The sequence below is a fragment of the Anoplopoma fimbria genome, chromosome 23 (assembly GCF_027596085.1).
Source record: "Anoplopoma fimbria isolate UVic2021 breed Golden Eagle Sablefish chromosome 23, Afim_UVic_2022, whole genome shotgun sequence".
In the NCBI taxonomy this organism is placed as follows: domain Eukaryota; kingdom Metazoa; phylum Chordata; class Actinopteri; order Perciformes; family Anoplopomatidae; genus Anoplopoma; species Anoplopoma fimbria.
Window position 1 is genome coordinate 1,029,393 of NC_072471.1, and position 21,244 is coordinate 1,050,636.

The 21,244-nt window shown below is 36.6% G+C and overlaps 1 protein-coding gene across 6 annotated transcripts; it reads right to left on the reverse strand.

The window, feature by feature from the left end:
• Positions 1–287: 287 nt before the first annotated feature.
• On the reverse strand, positions 288–12,225 carry LOC129112580 (rho GTPase-activating protein 8-like). 6 transcript variants are annotated; one of them, XM_054624734.1, is made up of 13 exons: positions 12,123–12,225; positions 7,953–8,007; positions 6,856–7,005; positions 6,264–6,351; positions 6,056–6,187; positions 5,061–5,147; positions 4,891–4,989; positions 3,918–4,022; positions 3,760–3,833; positions 3,024–3,101; positions 2,716–2,844; positions 1,981–2,084; positions 288–772 (listed from the first exon to the last, which is right to left on the reverse strand). In XM_054624734.1, the coding sequence occupies exons 2-13, from the start codon at positions 7,990–7,992 to the stop codon at positions 575–577; spliced, it is 1,284 nt and encodes a 427-aa protein (XP_054480709.1). In that variant the 5' UTR covers positions 7,993–8,007; positions 12,123–12,225; the 3' UTR covers positions 288–574. The 6 variants fall into 6 exon arrangements, with proteins under 6 accessions (XP_054480709.1, XP_054480715.1, XP_054480710.1 ...); XM_054624740.1 differs by having other exon boundaries at positions 12,092–12,225; XM_054624735.1 differs by lacking the exon at positions 12,123–12,225 and adding an exon at positions 11,640–11,668.
• Positions 12,226–21,244: the final 9,019 nt, after the last annotated feature.

Consider the following 21,244-nt stretch of genomic DNA (forward strand, 5'->3'; position numbering starts at 1 on the left):
ATAAATGTAGTGTAATTTTATAGTATGTCATAGTAAAGTATTTCATAAAAACTTATAGTATATCATTTCAAACGTCCTAGTATAGTGAGCACCTAATACTCTTTGTTACATACTAAACTATGAATATGAAACTGCATTTTCATGACATACCATAATAATACCTTGTTGAGGGACCCCCACATTTATGTCTCTGGTAATAATGGTTTGAAGCCCATTTTATACAGTTTTATAGTTTCTGTTTAGTGAAAGAACGACACAAGAGAAACGTTTTAGAAAGATATCAGACGTGTATTAAAAATATTCATCTTTACACAGAAAACACATGAAACAATAATCCAATCAGCTGCAAGTAACACTGTGACTAAACCCATGATCGAAGGCTAATCAATGCAGAATAAAAGCTAACATGAAGTGCAAAGTTGACGCCTCAACTAATGGAGGCTTGGAGCAAAAAGTCAAAGTCAAAAACAGTGTGTACAGTGTGAAGGTTCATCCTCTGAGGAGCAGGAAGGTGCTCTGTTAGTTTAGTGGGAATGAGACTTCCTGGTCTGGAGGTTCTGCAGGTTCTGGAGGATCAGGGCGTTACCTGTCCAGCTGGGCAGCGGGAGCCGAACACGGTGGTGAAGTGTTCGATGAGGATCTCGGTGAAGATGTTGATGGGCGTCAGAGCGTCCAGGGAGATGGATCCGTCTCGAGGCCAGAGCAGGTTCACCCCGAACACACAGGCCAGATTAGACGAGCTCATCTTGTTCACGATGCTCTGCTGAGACACCTGAGGGACCAATACAGGACCAATACAGGACCAATACAGGACCAATACAGGACCAATACAGGATCAATACAGGACCAATACAGGACCAATACAGGACCAATACAGGACCAATACAGGACCAGGATCAATACAGGACCAATAGAGGACCAATTGGATAACAGGACCAATACAGGATCAATACAATCAATGATTACAGGATCAATAACAGGATCATGATCAATATACAATACAGGATATAGGACAACATTGAATAACCAATAATAATGATCAACACACAAGAAGGACACATTGAATAAAGGGATAAACAAATAAAATTTTGCAAAAACACACAATAGAATGAAATAAATATGTTACATGAAATATTAAACATTTAAATAAGGAATGTTTTAGGGATCAATACAGGATATATATATATATATATATATATATATATATATATATATATATATATATATATATATATATATATATATATATATATATATATATATATATATACATACATATATATATATATATATATATATATATATATATATATATATATATATTAAATGAAACAGACAGATCTGTGTATTTCAGTATAAAACATTCCTTATTTAAATGTTTAATATTTCACTGTAACATCTTTATTTCATTCTATTGTTTTAAAAGTGTTTTTGCAAAATTTTATTTGTTTAATTAAATATTTTTATTGTGTTTTCTTAACGTAATTATAATCTAAAGCACTTTAAGCAGCATTTTATGATTAAAAAGATGCTACATAATATTCTTAATATTAATTTCTGTAGTTTTATATTCTATATTCAGTTCTGGCACATTAACAGTTTCAAGAAAATAGTTTTTGTTATTCTTGATCAGAAAACTGGAATTATCATTTACAAAATTTGTGGATTATTCAACAGAAGAACATCAGATTTTAGTTTATTATTTATGTTTTGTTACTGTATTTTTTTAAATAATTATACGTAGAAATAATGTAATTAAAACTCACTTTTATCTTCTGTCTTTGACATGTATTTGATATTATTTCATATTTATGTTCTGCATTTTATTTACTTTCACATTGTTTTATTCCTGTACTTTTTGCACTATTGTCTTGACAAAATATATATTATAAGATAGGTCTTGTTGTTTTTTGACATTTTACATGATATGTTGAGTTCTGCAGTTAAAAGATAATCACTGAAGTTCTTCCTCGTTCTCACCGTGTGGAGGAAACTCATCAGGTACTTTGCTACGATGAAGTGATGTTCAGGAAGACTTTCAACCATCTGTTTACATCTGCTGACCCTCAGACTGCTCTCTACGCCTGAGGACACGAGGAGGAGGAGGTCACACGTCAACAAACAAACAACAAACAAACAAACGTCTGAGAACACGAGGAGGAGGTCACACGTCAACAAACAAACAACAAACAAACAAACAAACGTCTGAGAACACGAGGAGGAGGTCACACGTCAACAAACAAACAAACAAACAAACAAACAAACAAACAAACGCCTGAGAACACACACGTCAACAAACAAACAACAAACAAACAAACAAACAAACAAACGTCTGAGAACACGAGGAGGAGGTCACACGTCAACAAACAAACAACAAACAAACAAACAAACGTCTGAGAACACGAGGAGGAGGTCACACGTCAACAAACAAACAACAAACAAACAAACAAACAACAAACAAACAAACAAACGCCTGAGAACACGAGGAGGAGGTCACACGTCAACAAACAAACAAACAAACAAACAAACAAACGTCTGAGAACACGAGGAGGAGGTCACACGTCAACAAACAAACAACAAACAAACAAACGTCTGAGAACACGAGGAGGAGGTCACACGTCATCAACAACAACAACAACAACAACAACAACACAAACATGTGAAACACGAGGAGGAGGAGGAGGAGGAGGAGGAGGAGGGCCCCTCTCCACTCACTGAGCAGGTCCTGGACCTGGCTGTAGAGCCTGAAGGTGAGCAGTGGTTCGGTCATCTCTCTGAGGAACGTCTTGAGGATCACAGCAGGAACGTGAACGTCTCTGTACTCATCAAAGTTTACAGGTTTACCTGAAGGCGTCACAAGGATACAAATAAACTTTATTAACACACCGTGTGGACGTCATTACAGGCCTCACACAGAACCGATGGGATGTGAGCTGCAGCACACACACACATATTGATCTCCACTTCCTGGTACTGACAGATAAAAAGGGCCCCTGCTACTCAGAGAGGGAGACCCCGCTCACCCAGGTTATAGAGTCTCTGAACGTCCTTGATGGTCTTAACTTGAGCCGAACGTCTGAAGATCCCCACAGTCCTCAGACCTGAAACACACCACGAATATACCACGAATAACACCACGATGAAAACATTCATCTTTAAAATTAGTTTTTACAATTGTTATAATGTTGTATTATAATAAATATAATGTAATAAACATTTTTTAATTGTTATTGTATAAATATAAATGAGATAAAATTACTTCAAGCTAACGTCTTTCCATGATCTGTATTTAACACATATTTCTTATGTTTACTGTTTTTTCTTTGGAGAATTTGAGGATTTTTTGTAACTTTGGGGGAATTTACATTGTATTATGAATATTAAAAAATAAAGCTAATTACAGTATTTTCAGACATTTCAGACTTGTTTAAAGCCAAGAAAATAAGAAAAGGACACAAATAATAATATTAATCCATTGATAATCTTCTTGCTTAATGGTTTGGTTCATAAAATGTAAAAAGATTGGGAAGAAACTCCCACCAAAGTTTCTTTAAAATGTTTGTTTTGTCCGACCAACGTTAAAAATACTCAAAAATATCAAATAATAAAATATTAAATAATAAAATATAAATAAATGACATTTGATTTGATATAAAACAGAGAAAAGCAAAAAAAAAAAATTGAATAAATCAGATCTGAGCTCATTTAAAGCTTCCATCACTAACGTCCTAATCATGACATCATCAGATGAACTCTGACCTTTCTCCTTCAGGTAGGTGACAGTCTGAGACATCACAGGTGGGATCATGGCCTCGTTGTTCTTCCCTCTGATGCTGGTCAGCAGACAAACGATTCAGCGTCAGAAGAAACAAACTGAATGTAGTGAAGCTTATGAATGAATCAGTGACCAGACTCACTACTGCAGACTGACTCCAAACTGCTGAGTGGGCAGGGGGGCGGGGTGGGGGCTCTTCACTGAGGGGGGGCCTCCTTTCTGAGCCGCTCGTAGTTTTTCATCGTGTCTGAAGGAGGCGAAACAGAAAAACAACAACAATGATTATTTAGATTCTGATAGATCGTCCTGAGCTCTTCTGAACGGTTTGACCGCTGTGAACCCCAAAACACGCCGGCGTTAGGCCTGAATCTCAACCTTCCAACGGTCCTTGAACACATCATGTGTGACGAACGCTTCTGTCAGGAAAAATTCAAGCTTTCATTAAAAATCACTTTAGTTTAACTGTTGCATTTAAAATGTGCGAAAAATTTAAACTTATATTTAAATCTGCTTTTAACCTGTGATGCCATTTACATAGTTTTTTTAAATTATTATTATAATGTCATTTCTCTGCCTTGTTTACATTGTTTTTATTTATTGTTTCTGTCTTTACCATGTAAAGTGCTTTTAAGTACCTTATAAAGTCTTATACAAATAACGTGTTATTATTATTATTCTAACTCTTATCAATACTCTTAACGGTTCATTTTAGTTATTTTTTAATCAGAATGTTTTTAAATAATTAAGAAAAGTATTGACGTAAACAGATAGTCTTTCTTGAGCAGCAAAACAAAACGTTTCCAAATCTTTAAACTACATTCTCAGCTGATCAATAATCTAAATGATGATCTTTGATTGATGATCCTGTTCTTCTGATCAACGTTTCCTTGGTGGACGAGGATGGACGGCTGATCTCCAAACAGTATAAACTGATCATTCGTGCAGACTGATGTTCTGCTTGTTGTCCAGATGTTTCTGTGATGAACTGCAGCTGTTTCCTTCTTAACTTGTGAGGGTTTGATTGAGTTTGAGACAGCGAGAGTTCTCAGAGTCTACTGGAGGAACATGTGGAACCACTGTGTTCCCTCTGACATCATGTGATGAAGAGCGAGTACCTGAGAACATCAGGAGGGATGATGAGCTGCTCGTAGTTCAGGTGTTCTCCGAGCTCCGTCAGGTAGTTCACGTACGTCAGCTTCTTCCCAAACTTGTGACTGAAGAAGAGACGAGAACAAACGTTAACGTGGAGACGCTTCGACTTCCAGAAGAGTGGACGTGTTTTTACCTGATCAGAGGTTTGAAGATGTTCCACACGATTCTGATGAAGTTTGTCGGATGAACGACGTACAGAGTCTTCATGTTCTTCTTGTATCTGAAAAAACAAATAACATTCACACTGTCACAACAACAACAACAACATTCTGATATTCCATCTGATTATTTTAATGCAAATTATGAAACGATTTATAGCAAAACATCATTTTTTGAAAAAGTTTTTGTTGCAAAAGTGTTGCATTTTTTTTATTTTTTTATATATATATATATATATATATATATATATATATATATATAGATATAAACACACTAGAGATATCATTTTTTTATGTAAATGATAATTACAAATGATTATTTTATATATGTATATAAATAAAATAATAATATATGAATAAATAAACAAACTGAAAATGTAACAATGCAAAGTGACAGCACATTTGAGAAATTGTGGCTGAAAATGTAATTTTTTAAAATACTTAATTTATTCAAAGCTTATGTCAGTGTTTTGAAAAAAAGAGACAAAAAAATAAATTATCAGATCTTTACAAAATGCAATTTTTATTTTCATTTGAAGCTTTAAATGTCTGTTTTAATATTTTAGTATTAGTGTTTCGAACGATTGAATGAGTTGATTTATAATTTTTAGTAAATTAACTTTCTTTAATTAATGTAACATTTCAGTGCTGCCTTTTTTTTTTTTTTTTTTTTTTTACAGTTTTTTGACTGCAGTAGAAGTGGGTTTTAACACCAACAAAAAATGGATCAAAGCAGAATATTTTGTTAGAAAATTACAATTACTGTGACTTTGGGACTTTACAACTCTCTGGAGTTCTTGGAAAAGTGTGGATCTTATTGAACCACCAATGTAATAATAATAATAATAATAATAATAATAATAATAATATAAGTGTAGCATGATCTTTATTTAACACTCTGCAGAAATACAACTTTAAACACAAAACTAGCAGAATAAAGGAGTAATAACAGTTATGTTTGGGGACTTACTTCCTGTCGAACTCGCTGTAAGCTTCTCGTAACCATTTCAGAGACGGCTTGTTGCTGCTCCTCAGACCGTAATGGAAGTAAACCAGTATGTAGTCCATCTCCACGTACTGGTCCAACGTGAACTTCAGGTACCTGCAGAGAGAACATAATCACTAACCGCTGACCACACGTGTCTCTGCTGAATGAGGAGGATCCAGTGTGGACTCACTCCAGCAGGCGACGGTGGTTCAGCTGGTGTGATGGAGGCAAACAACAGCTGCTGAAGATGATCAGCTTCCTGCCGTACTTGTCGTCACCTGCAGAGGAAACGGACCAGTTTGAGATGTTTCCTCAGACTCTGGTTGACGTGTTGATAAAGTTTCTCTCTTCAATGTCACATTTTAGTATTACTCTCTGAATGTACCTGCAAGACACTTAAAGCATGTTTGTGGTGCGAACTGATGCAGTAGAGAACAGAGTACCTGAACAGGTAGAGAACAGAGTACCTGAACAGGTAGAGAACAGAGTACCTGAACAGGTAGAGAACAGAGTACCTGAACAGGTAGAGAACAGAGTACCTGAACAGGTAGAGAAACAGAGTACCTGAACAGGTAGAGAACAGAGTACCTGAACAGGTAGAGAACAGAGTACCTGAACAGGTAGAGAACAGAGTACCTGAACAGGTAGAGAACAGAGTACCTGAACAGGTAGAGAACAGAGTACCTGAACAGGTAGAGAACAGAGTACCTGAACAGGTAGTTTTCAAGGCTTTTGTTGGATTATTATTTAAAAACTTATATTTAAATAGGTTTTTAACTGACCGGAGACCTGGATGATGCCGTGTCGAGCCACGTCATAATACGGGTGAGAAGAATCCGGACTGGATCTGTTGATGGGAGGAACTGATGGACCGTCTGTGACGCACCTCTGACCCTCCTCTTCATCCTCCTCCTCCTCCTCCTTCTGGAGCTCTGTCACAATTAAGAGGAAAGAAATCCACCTTAGAGGGTCTGATGTCCACTCGCTAAAGCTCCAGAGGGAAACACTGAATACGTGCAGTATTTACAGGAAACCACAGCCTCAAACATACTCATGACTCTGAGGTAAAGTCTCCAGCTCATTTAGCTCCATCACAGATTCCCACTCTGCTCCACCTTCCATTTTCTAAATGACTCCCTTATCTGCTCCGTCTCTCTGTTCCTGGACATAGAGATTAGCCAGAGGCCTGGGTGGAAGCTCTAACCGCCATCATGATCTGTTTTCTGCTGTGGATGTTTACTCTGCAGCGCCGAGGGAAGCTTTCTATAAACACTCTGATAACAGAGAGGAAATGATCCGCTTCAGAGAGACCCGACAAAAGGCTCAGTTTAGTTCAGAGAGGCAGGAAGGGACAGAAAACTGTGACTTCATTCTGACTGAACTGAAATACTGAAGAACAGCAGAAATAAATCTATTTCAATAAACAATAATGTACGACCAAAACACATGTTGCTTCTCTTCTTTAAAACTAAATAACAAGTGAGAAAGTTACTATTTTAAAAAAGTGAAACTGCATATTAGGTCATAATTATAGTTTATTAGCTAAAACTAATACTTAATAATGTTTAGTTTTTGTTCAAGCTGTGTCAGAAAGTTGCTGATTCTACTTTCTGATCATTAAGGAGAACGCAGAGGTGTTTCTATTATTTTGTCCACTAGCGGTGATTTAACCGGGGATGAACAGGATATTACAAATATATATAACAAGGTTTAAACGACTCAACTTTAAAGTTATTTTCCATTTTATTAATTGTTTTTTTTAACCTGACATGGGAGGATTAAATATACTAAAATATAGAACAGGATAACAATGTGAAGGATTGACATTTACATAAAAAAAGATATGATTATGTATTTATTTAAGTGAATTTAAACTCACCTATTTCTGCCAGCTGCTCCAGATCTGATGTTGAGGTCATTTCTGAAGGAAGTCTCTTCATGAAAGAAACAAAGAGAAACAAAGAGAAACAAAGAGAAATAAATCACCTGAAAGCTTCATAAACAAATAACTGACATTCAGAGGAATACACTCTAGAAATGAAACTAAAGTACTACTACTACTAAATACTAAACTAAGTTCAGATAAAACCTCCAGACAACAGTCAGACTTAAGTAGAGTGGTGGAAAGTACACTAAGAAAGTTAACTCAAGTATATAAGTACTACTTTGTGGTGCTTGTACTTTACTCAAGTATTTCCACTTTCTGATACTTTCTACTTCTCCTCCAGTACTTCTCAGGGGGAAATATTGTACTTCTGAGATGAAAAACTGTCATCTCAAAAGAAACAAAAGCAGTCAGACAAATGTAGTACAGTAAAAAGTACAATATTTACCTCTAAGATGTAGTACAGTAAAAAGTACCTCTGAGATGTAGTACAGTAGAAAGTACCTCTTAGATGTAGTACAGTAAAAAGTACCTCTGAGATGTAGTACAGTAAAAAGTACCTCTGAGATGTAGTACAGTAAAAAGTACCTCTGAGATGTAGTACAGTAAAAAGTACCTCTTAGATGTATTACAGTAAAAAGTACCTCTGAGATGTAGTACAGTAAAAAGTACCTCTGAGATGTAGTACCTCTTAGATGTATTACAGTAAAAAGTACCTCTGAGATGTAGTACAGTAAAAAGTACCTCTGAGATGTAGTACAGTAAAAAGTACCTCTGAGATGTAGTACAGTAAAAAGTACCTCTGAGATGTAGTACAGTAAAAAGTACCTGAGATGTAGTACAGTAAAAAGTACCTCTTAGATGTAGTACAGTAAAAAGTACCTCTTAGATGTAGTACAGTAAAAAGTACCTTTGAGATGTAGTAGAGTAAAAAGTACCTCTGAGTTGTATTACAGTAGAAAGTACCTCTGAGATGTAGTACAGTAAAAAGTACCTCTGACATGTAGTACAGTAAAAAGTACCTCTTAGATGTATTACAGTAAAAAGTACCTCTTAGATGTAGTAGAGTAAAAAGTACCTCTTAGATGTAGTACAGTAAAAAGTACCTCTTAGATGTAGTACAGTAAAAAGTACCTGAGATGTAGTACAGTAAAAAGTACCTTAGATGTAGTACAGTAAAAAGTACCTCTGACATGTAGTACAGTAAAAAGTACCTCTGAGATGTAGTACAGTAAAAAGTACCTTAGATGTAGTACAGTAAAAAGTACCTCTTAGATGTAGTACAGTAAAAAAGTACCTCTTAGATGTATTACAGTAGAGTACCTGAGATGTAGTACAGTAAAAAGTACCTTTTAGATGTAGTAGAGTAAAAAGTACCTCTTAGATGTAGTACAGTAAAAAGTACCTCTGAGATGTAGTACAGTAAAAAGTACCTCTGAGATGTAGTACAGTAAAAAGTACCTCTTAGATGTAGTACAGTAAAAAGTACCTCTTAGATGTAGTACAGTAAAAAGTACCTCTTAGATGTAGTACAGTAAAAAGTACCTCTGACATGTAGTACAGTAGAAAGTACCTCTGAGATGTAGTACAGTAAAAAGTACCTGAGATGTAGTACATGTAGTACAGTAAAAAGTACCTCTTAGATGTAGTACAGTAAAAAGTACCTTAGATGTAGTACAGTAAAAAGTACCTCTGAGATGTAGTACAGTAAAAAGTACCTCTTAGATGTAGTACAGTAAAAAGTACCTCTTAGATGTAGTACAGTAAAAAGTACCTCTTAGATGTAGTACAGTAAAAAGTACCTCTGAGATGTAGTACAGTAAAAAGTACCTCTGAGATGTAGTACAGTAAAAAGTACCTCTTAGATGTAGTACAGTAAAAAGTACCTCTTAGATGTAGTACAGTAAAAAGTACCTCTGAGATGTAGTACAGTAAAAAGTACCTCTGAGATGTAGTACAGTAAAAAGTACCTCTTAGATGTAGTACAGTAAAAAGTACCTCTTAGATGTAGTACAGTAAAAAGTACCTCTTAGATGTAGTACAGTAAAAAGTACCTCTTAGATGTAGTACAGTAAAAAGTACCTCTTAGATGTAGTACAGTAAAAAGTACCTCTGAGATGTAGTACAGTAAAAAGTACCTCTGAGATGTAGTACAGTAAAAAGTACCTCTGAGATGTAGTACAGTAAAAAGTACCTCTTAGATGTAGTACAGTAAAAAGTACCTCTTAGATGTAGTACAGTAAAAAGTACCTCTTAGATGTAGTACAGTAAAAAGTACCTCTTAGATGTAGATGTACCTCTTAGAGTAAAAAGTACCTCTTAGATGTAGTACAGTAAAAAGTACCTCTGAGATGTAGTACAGTAAAAAGTACCTCTGAGATGTAGTACAGTAAAAAGTACCTCTTAGATGTAGTACAGTAAAAAGTACCTCTGAGATGTAGTACAGTAAAAAGTACCTCTGAGATGTAGTACAGTAAAAAGTACCTCTGAGATGTAGTACAGTAAAAAGTACCTCTTAGATGTAGTACAGTAAAAAGTACCTCTTAGATGTAGTACAGTAAAAAGTACCTCTTAGATGTAGTACAGTAAAAAGTACCTCTGAGATGTAGTACAGTAAAAAGTACCTCTTAGATGTAGTACAGTAAAAAGTACCTCTTAGATGTAGTACAGTAAAAAGTACCTCTGAGATGTAGTACAGTAAAAAGTACCTCTGAGATGTAGTTACCTCTGAGATGTAGTACAGTAAAAAGTACCTCTGAGATGTAGTACAGTAAAAAGTACCTCTTAGATGTAGTACAGTAAAAAGTACCTCTGAGATGTAGTACAGTAGAAAGTACCTCTGAGATGTAGTACAGTAAAAAGTACCTCTTAGATGTAGTACAGTAAAAAGTACCTCTTAGATGTAGTACAGTAAAAAGTACCTCTGACATGTAGTAGAGTAAAAAGTACCTCTGAGTTGTATTACAGTAGAAAGTACCTCTGAGATGTATTACAATAAAAAGTACCTGAGATGTAGTACAGCTAAAAGTACCTCTGACATGTAGTACAGTAAAAAGTACCTCTTAGATGTAGTACAGCAAAAAGTACCTCACAGATGTGACATGTACAGCAAAAAGTACCTCTGACAAAATACCTTGAGATTTTGATTTACAGTAGAAAGTACCTCTGAGATGTATTACAGTAAAAAAAGTACCTGAGATGTAGTACAGTAAAAAGTACCTCTCTGATAAAAAGTACCTTTTAGATGTAGTACAGTAAAAAGTACCTGAGATGTAGTACAGTAAAAAGTACCTCTGAGATGTATTACAGTAAAAAGTACCTCTGATATGTAGTACTTCTTGATGTTCCAGTTATTAAGTAAACTTGTGACATAGTACAGATAAACATCAGCTCTCTCTCACACACACACACTCTACAGGGAAGTGATATTAGTTAGCTTAGCATGCTCACATAAGCTATAATTAGCATCACCTGCCTGGTGCAGGTATGAGGCGGCCACACACACACACTCTACAGGGAAGTGATATTAGTTAGCTTAGCATGCTCACATAAGCTATAATTAGCATCACCTGCCTGTGTGCAGGTAGATAGAGGCGGCTCACTGTAGGTAGATAGAGCTGCTCTGTGTGTAGGTAGATAGAGCTGCTCACCTGTAGGTGGATAGAGCTGCTCTGTGCTCACCTGTAGGTAGACAGAGCTGCTCTGTGCTCACCTGTAGGTAGATAGAGCTGCTCTGTGCTCACCTGTAGGTGGATAGAGCTGCTCTGTGCTCACCTGTAGGTGGATAGAGCTGCTCTGTGCTCACCTGTAGGTGGATAGAGCTGCTCTGTGCTCACCTGTAGGTGGATAGAGCTGCTCTGTGCTCACCTGGATAGAGGTGGATAGAGCTGCTCTGTGCTCACCTGTAGGTGGATAGAGCTGCTCTGTGCTCACCTGTAGGTAGATAGAGCTGCTCTGTGCTCACCTGTAGGTGGATAGAGCTGCTCTGTGCTAGAGCTGCTCTGCTCACCTGTAGGTGGATAGAGCTGCTCTGTGCTCACCTGTAGGTAGATAGAGCTGCTCTGTGCTCACCTGTAGGTAGATAGAGCTGCTCTGTGCTCACCTGTAGGTGGATAGAGCTGCTCTGTGCTCACCTGTAGGTGGATAGAGCTGCTCTGTGCTCACCTGTATCCGTACAGACCGCTGCTCTCACAGACCCGACAGGTACGGAGTTGATCCAAACTTCCTCTGACGACCGGCTGGGGAGGCTCACTGCGCATGCTCAGTCCGCAGCTCCGACTGACTGCTGTTTCCCAGAAACGTGAAAATAAACAGTAGAAGAAGAAGAACTGTGACGTAATACTGTAGTGAAAGTACTCTGTAGTTCTGCCTTCAAAAGTTTAATTAAGTAAAAGTATAAAAGTACATCAACATAACTACTGTAAGTAATAGTAATAGAAGTAAAGTAAAAGTACTCATTATACATAATAATAATGATAACAACAAATAATAACAACAACAATAATAATTATAATAATAATAACAATAATAACAATAATAATAATTATAATAATAATAACAACAACAAAAGTATAATAACAATAATAACTATTATTATAATAACAATAATAACAATAATAACAATAATAATAACAATCACAATAATAATAATGATGATAATAATAATAATAACAATAATAATAACAATCACAATAATAATAATAATAATAATATATTGACATCATTGGATTATAATCATTGATGCATTAATGTGTGTAATTTGTCACTTTTCATTGCATCATGATTAATTAGTTGATTGTAATTTGTATTATTAATCTGAATCTGCAAACTAACTTAGGTTATTATATAAATGTAGTGAAGTAAACGGAATATTTGCCTCCAAGAATGTGACTCAATACTTTTACTAAAGTACTGTACTTAAGTGCAATTGTGAAGTACTTATTCTATTTATTGCCACTCAATACTTCTCCCCCACTGCATGTCATAGGTAAATATTGTACTTTTTACTGGCTTTGTTCAGATTATTTAAACAAAAATACAATAAAATAATAAATGATGATATATGATTATAGATTAGACAACCAGCAGTATTACAATTAATTATGTTCCAATTCTATTTAGTCTGTCACAATCATTCCATTAAGACAGTATGCACAATAATAGGGCCTAAATGGAAAAGGGGCCATAGGTTATTAATCAAATATGTTTATCCTGCGATGACATATCTGAAACTCTCTTTATATCAGATTTCTCAAAACATAACGATCAACAAACCTCCAGTGTTTCAGGTCTTCAGGATCCTGTAAAGTTGTAAAATCCTGACATCTGCTGGACGGAGTTGAAGCCTTTCAGGAACTCGTCAGCTGATTGAATCCTGATTTCTGACTTCATTGATAAAGTCTGACAACGGATTCAATCCAAATCATCCCCAGGTGTTTCCAGATGTGATGATTTAGAAGGAAACAAAGAATCCCACACACCTTTTGTCACTTGAACTCATCTTGAAACATTTTAAATTTAATTTATTCCACTTTATTAATAATATTTCAGTCCTTTGATCTTATTCAAGTAAGGAAGATTTTTACTAACCAACCAATTTTGATCATAACCACCTGTCAATTACACAATAAAACTGTATTGATCTTTGATTTGACATTTTCATAATATGAGATTATGACAAAATATTAAGAACATCATGTAAAACAGAAAAGGTTTTTTTTATATATATATATATATATATATATATATAATATATATAAATTGTGTGCTTTGCAACTGGTTCAAGTAGAAGAAAGCAAAAATAAACCAAAGTAGATAAAGAATGAAATACAATTACAATAAAACCACAATTTTATGTTCAGAATTTCAATTGTTAAATACTTCTGTACAATAATTGAGTTAATGTACTTTCAATCACTGGTTTTAAATTCTGTTTTAACTTTTAAATGACTTTATTATGTGAATATGTCTATAAATTAAATAAAGTAAAAACATAGTAAAGAGTAAAAATAATAATAATAAGAAGAATAAGAAGACATGCACAATACATTTTCCTGGACCTAAAAACTTTCCTGTTCTAATTTTGTTTTTCAACTTTTTCTTTATTCTCAACCCTCGTATGTCTGACATTGATATTTATATTGATTTAATTGATATTCATCTTCTTATCCTTTATTATCTTTGTGTTAGACACTGAACTCTGAGCTAAATGCTGCTTATGTAAACCACTAACATATTTATTTATTATTAAAGTATTTTATTGTCATGCCTTTTTATTTTATACTAATTTACAGTTTTTTTGTACCTTTATTGTGTTCTAATACCATATTAGATCTACTGCATGTTGCTTTTATGTCTTGGTGAACTAAATAAAATGTTCTCTTTAGTGGACAAAACATTTAGCTCATATTTGAGCCTTTGTATTTATTATCTCTCTGTGACGGTCAGTTGTGTATCTCTCAAAACTCTGCGCTCTGTCAAACTCAAATCTGAAGAGCCTCCTGTTTCTTGGGGAGACTTTGGCGGCTCCTGCTGAGGCGTTGAAGTTAAAAAGAAGTCCTGGAGGGAAGGATTTACTCCAAAACAAATTTATATGCAAAGCTGTCAAAAACTCAATGGGGAGCAATTTCAGAGAAAGAGTCTTTGTCTTTGACCCAGAGCCAGCGGCGTTACAGGGATCGACGGTACAAAGACGGAGTTTCATGAGACAGAAGGGACGAGAATAAAGACATAAATAACTCTGAAATCAGAGCAAAGTCAAAAACTGTAATGTCAGAGGGGTTTCCATTGTTCTTAAAGGAGGCAATTAAGAAGCAATTGAGCTTCCATCAAAGCTAACCGGGATGAAAGTGGGTCTCTAAAACTGGGTTTCTAAAACGTTGCTGCTGCAGCTTCTAACAGTTATTCTAAGTCGATTCTCTGTTATTTTATTATCTCAGGATATCAAACTGTTATCGCATAATATTGAGAAAACAAACAGATTGTTTGTTTTTATGTTCTTTCCAATGTTAACTTCAGATATCACAATGTTTGGAGTGCCTCAGGGTACGACACTGGGCCCACTGCTGTTTCCCATTAATGTGACAGCGGTATCACTCAGGCGGAGGCAGCTTGTAGCTAAATAATCAGCAGGTCCTTATATCCTGTGTTCAGGATCAAATAAAATGTAGGGCTGCAACTAACACAGCTAACACAAATGTGATTATGTTTTCAGTATGTATGATGAATGTGATCTACTGGATGTGAGACCCCAGGAAGAATAACTGGTACCGTTGGCATGGGCTAATTGGGATCCTTTTAAAATAAATGAATCACAAATATTTGATTGTTTCTTTATATGGTGATCATTTTCTTGATTTATTTATTGTTAGTTTGGTCAATAAAATTTCAGAAAACATTGAAAATGTCCATGTTTAGCAGGTAAAATGTTCTTTAAGCTCTTTGTTTCTCCTGTTTAAAAAACATGGTCACCATCTTTCTTCAACATTATACAATTTGCTAACCATAAGTGCACTGCACCAAGGCCAATCTGCTCCAAAACATAATGGGTTCTTCCTTGGCCAATGCTTTGCCCTGCCACCAAGTTTCATGGATATCAGGCCAGCAGCTTTTCTGTAATCCTGCTGACAAACAGACAAACAAATCAACAAACCAAACCAAAACATAACCTTCTTGGCTGAGGAAGTAATTAGCACTAAACACAATTTACAACTGACTCTTGTGGTAATGACAGTTTTTACAATCATTCCAGTGGGAAATATGAATGGCTGTGTCATGTGTCATGACAATCCAATTCATAGTTGTTGAGATCTTTCAGTGAAATGTTCCAAATGGTGACGGTACTGGAAAAATCACAAAAGTAAGTAAGATGAATCCTCTGGGGAACATGAATGTTTGTACAAGATGTCATGGTAACCCATATAGTAGTTGTCAAAGTAGTGGACGTAGTTTGAGACTTTATTTTAACACTTAAAGAACTATTTATGTTATATTTCCTGGTTATCTGCGGACACAACAGATTAGTCAACATTCAGTGTTTATCAGCCAAAGACAGCAAACTCAATCCACCATGGATCACTGTATGTGATAAACAATACACTGAAATGATTTGTGCTCCTCACAAACACACAACACCAACACATATCTGTGAGCTTGTGGGGGAAATAAATAAAAAAGAGGGGTTTGAAATGGTATTCTGTGATTATGCAAATGAAGGGAGTACACAGGGACTATGTGACCCAAATATGGAAGAGAATACTGATGAGCTTAATCACATGCAGGCAGCAGATATTTGACAAACTCCACATGCTGGTTGACTGGGAATAAAACTGGGAGCTAGATAATAAATACCCTCCTAATCTAAATATAGTGAGAGGAAAGAGGAGATTTAGGAAATAAACTGACAGTCAGAGGAGCCGGGGACGCACCATGAACACAAATGTACAACAGGGTTTTATTTCATCGTAACTAAAATGGTTTAACTGGATCTTGTGTTCGTATTTAGTAAATGTCACAGCTTCAATATGTGGAAAAGAAAGGAGAATGAGTGGATTCAAAAAAGGAATATATAATAATCCTCTACTTTCTAATAATAGAGATATTCTTAAAAGGTTGGTTCACCCAAATGACAATAGCACACATTTTATTGCTTGTATGTAGTTCATATACATGATAAGACTACAATCCTCTTGAGTCCAATGTCAAACACTTTGGGTACACACATGTTGAACAGGGGGCTAATCATTAGAAGGAGAAAAGAACAAAATAAAAAGTATTTATATATTTATACTGTAAAGATATAAATGTATTGTTTTTTTCATCAAATCTAACATTGTTATCAGGAAAGCTGCTTGGTGACAGACAGAGAGAGAGAGATAACTGGAATCCTGGTCATAATGTGTTTCCACCAGGCTCTATAAATAGAAAAGTGAGGGATGAGGGGGAGGCTGATCGGGGGTGAACGGAGGGAAAACAAACTGGATCTGACTGAGAGAAACTTTTCGCTCTGTCGTACTATCGACTTCCATCATAACGAAGTCCTGAACAGGCAGAAACAGACATCCACCCAACAATTCATCCAAACATCCAACCGTAGAACCATCAAACTGTATAACCATAGAACCATCAAACTGTAGAACCATCTATCCGTCCATCAAACGTAGAACCATCAACTGTAGAACCATCCGTAGAACCATCTATCCATCCATCAAACTGTAGAACCATCTATCCATCCATCAATCCGTAGAACCATCTATCCAACTGTATAACCATCTAATCCATCCCGTAGAACCATCCAAACTGTAGAACCATCATCCAACCACCAATCCATCCAAGTGAGAACCATCCAACCGTAGAACCATCCTACACACCTTTGTGTTCAGCCATAGAACTGTTCATCTATTCATCAACCATCCATTTGTTTGTTTGTAAAACAAAAGAAAATCAACTAATTAAAGGGAAATAAAATAAAATAAATCATTTCCATGTTTAAAATACATTATTTGCTTTTCTTTATGTAAATGTATTTGAACATGTAAAAAGTAACTGATAAACACATGAATCAGTTCTTCAGAATGGTTGAGCGAGTATCCAGTTAGATTGATACATGTGTTTCCTTTAACACCCCTGCTTCCATCTGTTTGTGTTGCTTCTACAGGGTTTATCGAGAACCTGCAGGTTGCTGGTTCGATTCCCGTCCCTGTGCTGCAGCCCGGCAGCCAGCAGATGTCAACGTTGCAGCAGACGGGTCGTCGTGGCGACTCTTCCGGCTCTGCTGCTGCTGAGGGAGATAACAGAAGAGCCTGAGGCCTCTGAATGCCGAGATAATCATCCGGCTACGCTCTTTATCTGCTTCCATCCAGAGGCACAACTCTGACCGCTGCAGACTAAACCACAGGTCTCCATAGTGTGTCTTTAAATGTTCAGTGGACTATTCTAGAAGTGTGCTGTGATACTTTACACTCTTTCCTGACTGTTGGTGCTTCATTCCACATGTTTTAGATCTGGATCTTCAGCCTCCTTGTTTCATTCTTCTATCTGTGTGAATGATGTGCACGAGCATTTCCATGTCTCCATCCAGAGTGTGTCATGTGACTCAGGTCTGTTTGGCGATACCTGGACATCATCCTGTAGTTTTACTATTTTGGTTTATTCTTAAAAAAACTTCCTGTCTGTCCGTCCGGGAGAAAGATCCGTCCTCTGCTGCTCTGAGGAGCTCCTGAGAGTTTCAATGTGTGAAGAAATAAATGTATGAAGAGGTTTGACATTTTCCTTCCAATGAGGTCTGCTCAGCATATAAATGAAGGATACAATCCTCATAAATTATATATAAAGAATCGATAATAACAGGCAAATGAATAGAAAGTGAGGTCTCTGAGCAACATAAAGAGTCTGATTCATGCTTCATAACTATTGTGATGTTTTCTCTACAATTCAATAAATAAGCTTAATTAATTCAAAATTTGGCTGCACAAATGCCTAAAGTCCTCACAATGATAAGGTTTCCTATTTATTTTTTAATTATTTTATTAGCTAGAAGGCACCAGACTCTCTAAGATGCTTTAGTTTATGAACCAGGATTTTTTTTTCTCTTTTAGCTTCTCCACAAAGCAACATTTGGAGATTTATTTTATTCATTTTATTTATTTTATTTACATGTCTTTAGTCTGGATTTTATATTGTTTTATAAGTTTATCTTATTTTATTATAATTTATTATATCTCTTCTACTACTACTTTTGTGTGATCAACACTCTATTGTTGACCATTCTGAATTATTTAATTTTTACATACATTTTCATACTGTGAATTGCTTGATTTGTACATAAATACAGTATGTATATAGTATGTCCTAAAAATGTAAAGTAAGCCGTATTAAGTAAAACAATGTGTACATATTAATTATTCTATATTTGGATCCTCATTTAGAGTTCTTAAATTGTGCTTTAAATTCCCTCAGTAGAGACATCATTTAAACATGATTATATTGTACGGTGGTCCACATGCGGCTCCCAGAGGGCAGCAGAGCCTCCGAGCCTCCGTCTGGAATCAGCCGTGCTGCTGTTGTTTGGTGTTAAATGTTTGGAGAGCTCCTCTGACCTCTGCCGGGGACAATCAGCCGAGAGCCGAGCGTCGGCCCCTCGGCTCCAGCAACCAATTTAGAGCTGAGAGCGTCGGTGTTGGCGGTGTTGGCGGTGTCGGCCGTGGTGTCGTCTCCGGGCTGCCGCTCCGCATTACAGCCCTTAATTGATTTTCCGAGTAATCTCAAGGTCCTGATGACATTCTGGACGCAGCAGCTCGGTGTGGAAACACTCGCTCTCCCACTGCCAATTAATACACGCTCCTGTGCTGTGAAGTGTTTACCTCACTAGTAACCCCGCTAAAACGTCATTTTCAATATGGATATTAATGGTCCCCAGAGGATGAACTGGAATGGTAAACAATTTTGGTGGTAAACAAGAAAAAATATCAATCCAACAGGCAGAAGTCACCAAAATATACCTCATTTCTCCCAAAGATATATACAATGTCCGTGTGTGATGGTACACTTTGGTACAGACTGAAATATCTCATCTTCAATCTTTAGGATTGTCTGCCACGCTCATGGTCCCCAGAGGATGAATTATTGGTGATCCCCTGACTTTCAAGCGTCACCGTGTTATATTATGGCAGAATATCTCAACAACAATAGGATGTATTGGCACAAAATTTGGTTCATTCATTCACTTCCCCAGAGGATGAATCCTACTGACCTCGGTGGTCCAATTACTTTTTAAGCGTCACTATGTTGTTGATAGCAGAATATCCCAAAAACTATGGGATGTATTGGAACAAAATTTGGTTTATTCATTCATAATCCACAGAGGACGAATCCTACCGACTTTGGTGATCCCCTGACTTTCAGGTGTCACCATGTTGTCTACGGCAGAATAAAATATCTCAACAACTATGGGATGTAATGGCACAAAATTTGGTTTATTCATTCTTGTTCCCCAGAGGATGAATCATATTGGCTCTGTTGATCCCCTGACTTTCAAGAGTAACCAGTTTGTTTATAGCCAAAAATCTCTTATTTAGCTGTTGCAAACCAGATTGCAAAATAAAAATATTAATTTGATTGTAATATGAGAAAAGGAGCAACTCCTGACATTTGAAAAGATCATATTTTTATTAATCTCATTCACAGGGTTTTGAAATGTGTCTCTTAAGGATGTTTTTTTTTTATGATTCTGTGTTTACAAACAACATCTGGTGTGAGTCACACATCCAGAGCACGTCCATCGCCGTGGAAACAGGCGATCCTCCACCTCATTAGCATTCAGACGGCGACAGCAGGAGAACAAAGCTCACCTGTGAACGGAGGCCAAGGCACACTGACACATTACTGATGTCAGGACAGAAATGTGGTTAATCTCTCGGGATTATCCTCCTGAGGAGACGGAGAGGAACGACACAGCAGAAGGTCGTCGAGGTGCTCAGACGTCGGGTTTTTGAAAGGTGGAGTAGGGAAGGCTGTGGACGGGAGATAAGCAGCGATGGCCGCCGTCCTCTCCGAGAACACGAGGCTGCTGACTTCCATTTGTCAAGGACGGTCATGAGAGCGTGACGCAAACATACGAGAGGACCAGAGACATGGCAAACAGAAGATACAGGACAATGAATATCAGCACGTTGACGCATCAACACTTACAGACACATTTGTCCTGTTTCTGTAAGGGTCCTTGTTTAAATAAAGTTTCAGACCAAACACACAGTTTAGAGGCTGAGCTTTGAGATAAATATGAACGCTAGGCTAACATTAGCTTATTATCAGTTAACAGAAAAGAAGAACTGAGGCTGATTGAATGTCTTTAGTTCTGGACATATTAACATGTTGACCTGGTGATGATACATGAAAGGTTAGAGGATCAATAAAGTTATTACGGTTCGTCCTGAGGGGAACTTGAATGAAGAACCACATTTAAACAATCCATCCATAGTTTTTAAGATGTTTCACTAAACTCCACAAATGTCAACCTCATTGTGGTGCAAAAGCAGAATTCAGAGGAGCACCGAAGTCAGTGGGATTCATCCTCTGGGGATCATGAATGTATGAAGCAAATTCTATGGAAATCTATCCAGTAGTTGTTGAGATACCTCAGTCCGGACCAAACTGGAGGGCCGTCACACTGACATTGTCAGAGTTGTGTCGGTGCTGCATGAAAATTTAGAGGATCAATAAAGTTATTGCAGTTCATCCCTATGGGAACATGAACAATGAACCATATGTCAACAATCCATCGATTAGTT

What these genes read in the sequence shown, in the direction of transcription:
- LOC129112580 (XM_054624734.1), bottom strand. Translation starts at nt 7,992, where the DNA reads ATGACCTCAACATCAGATCTGGAGCAGCTGGCAGAAATAG. An exon ending in CCAGGTCCAGGACCTGCTCA is followed by an intron (nt 2,085 to 2,715) that starts GTGAGTGGAGAG and finishes TCGTGTCCTCAG; the next exon opens with GCGTAGAGAGCAGTCTGAGG. An exon ending in TGATGAGTTTCCTCCACACG is followed by an intron (nt 773 to 1,980) that starts GTGAGAACGAGG and finishes TTGGTCCCTCAG; the next exon opens with GTGTCTCAGCAGAGCATCGT.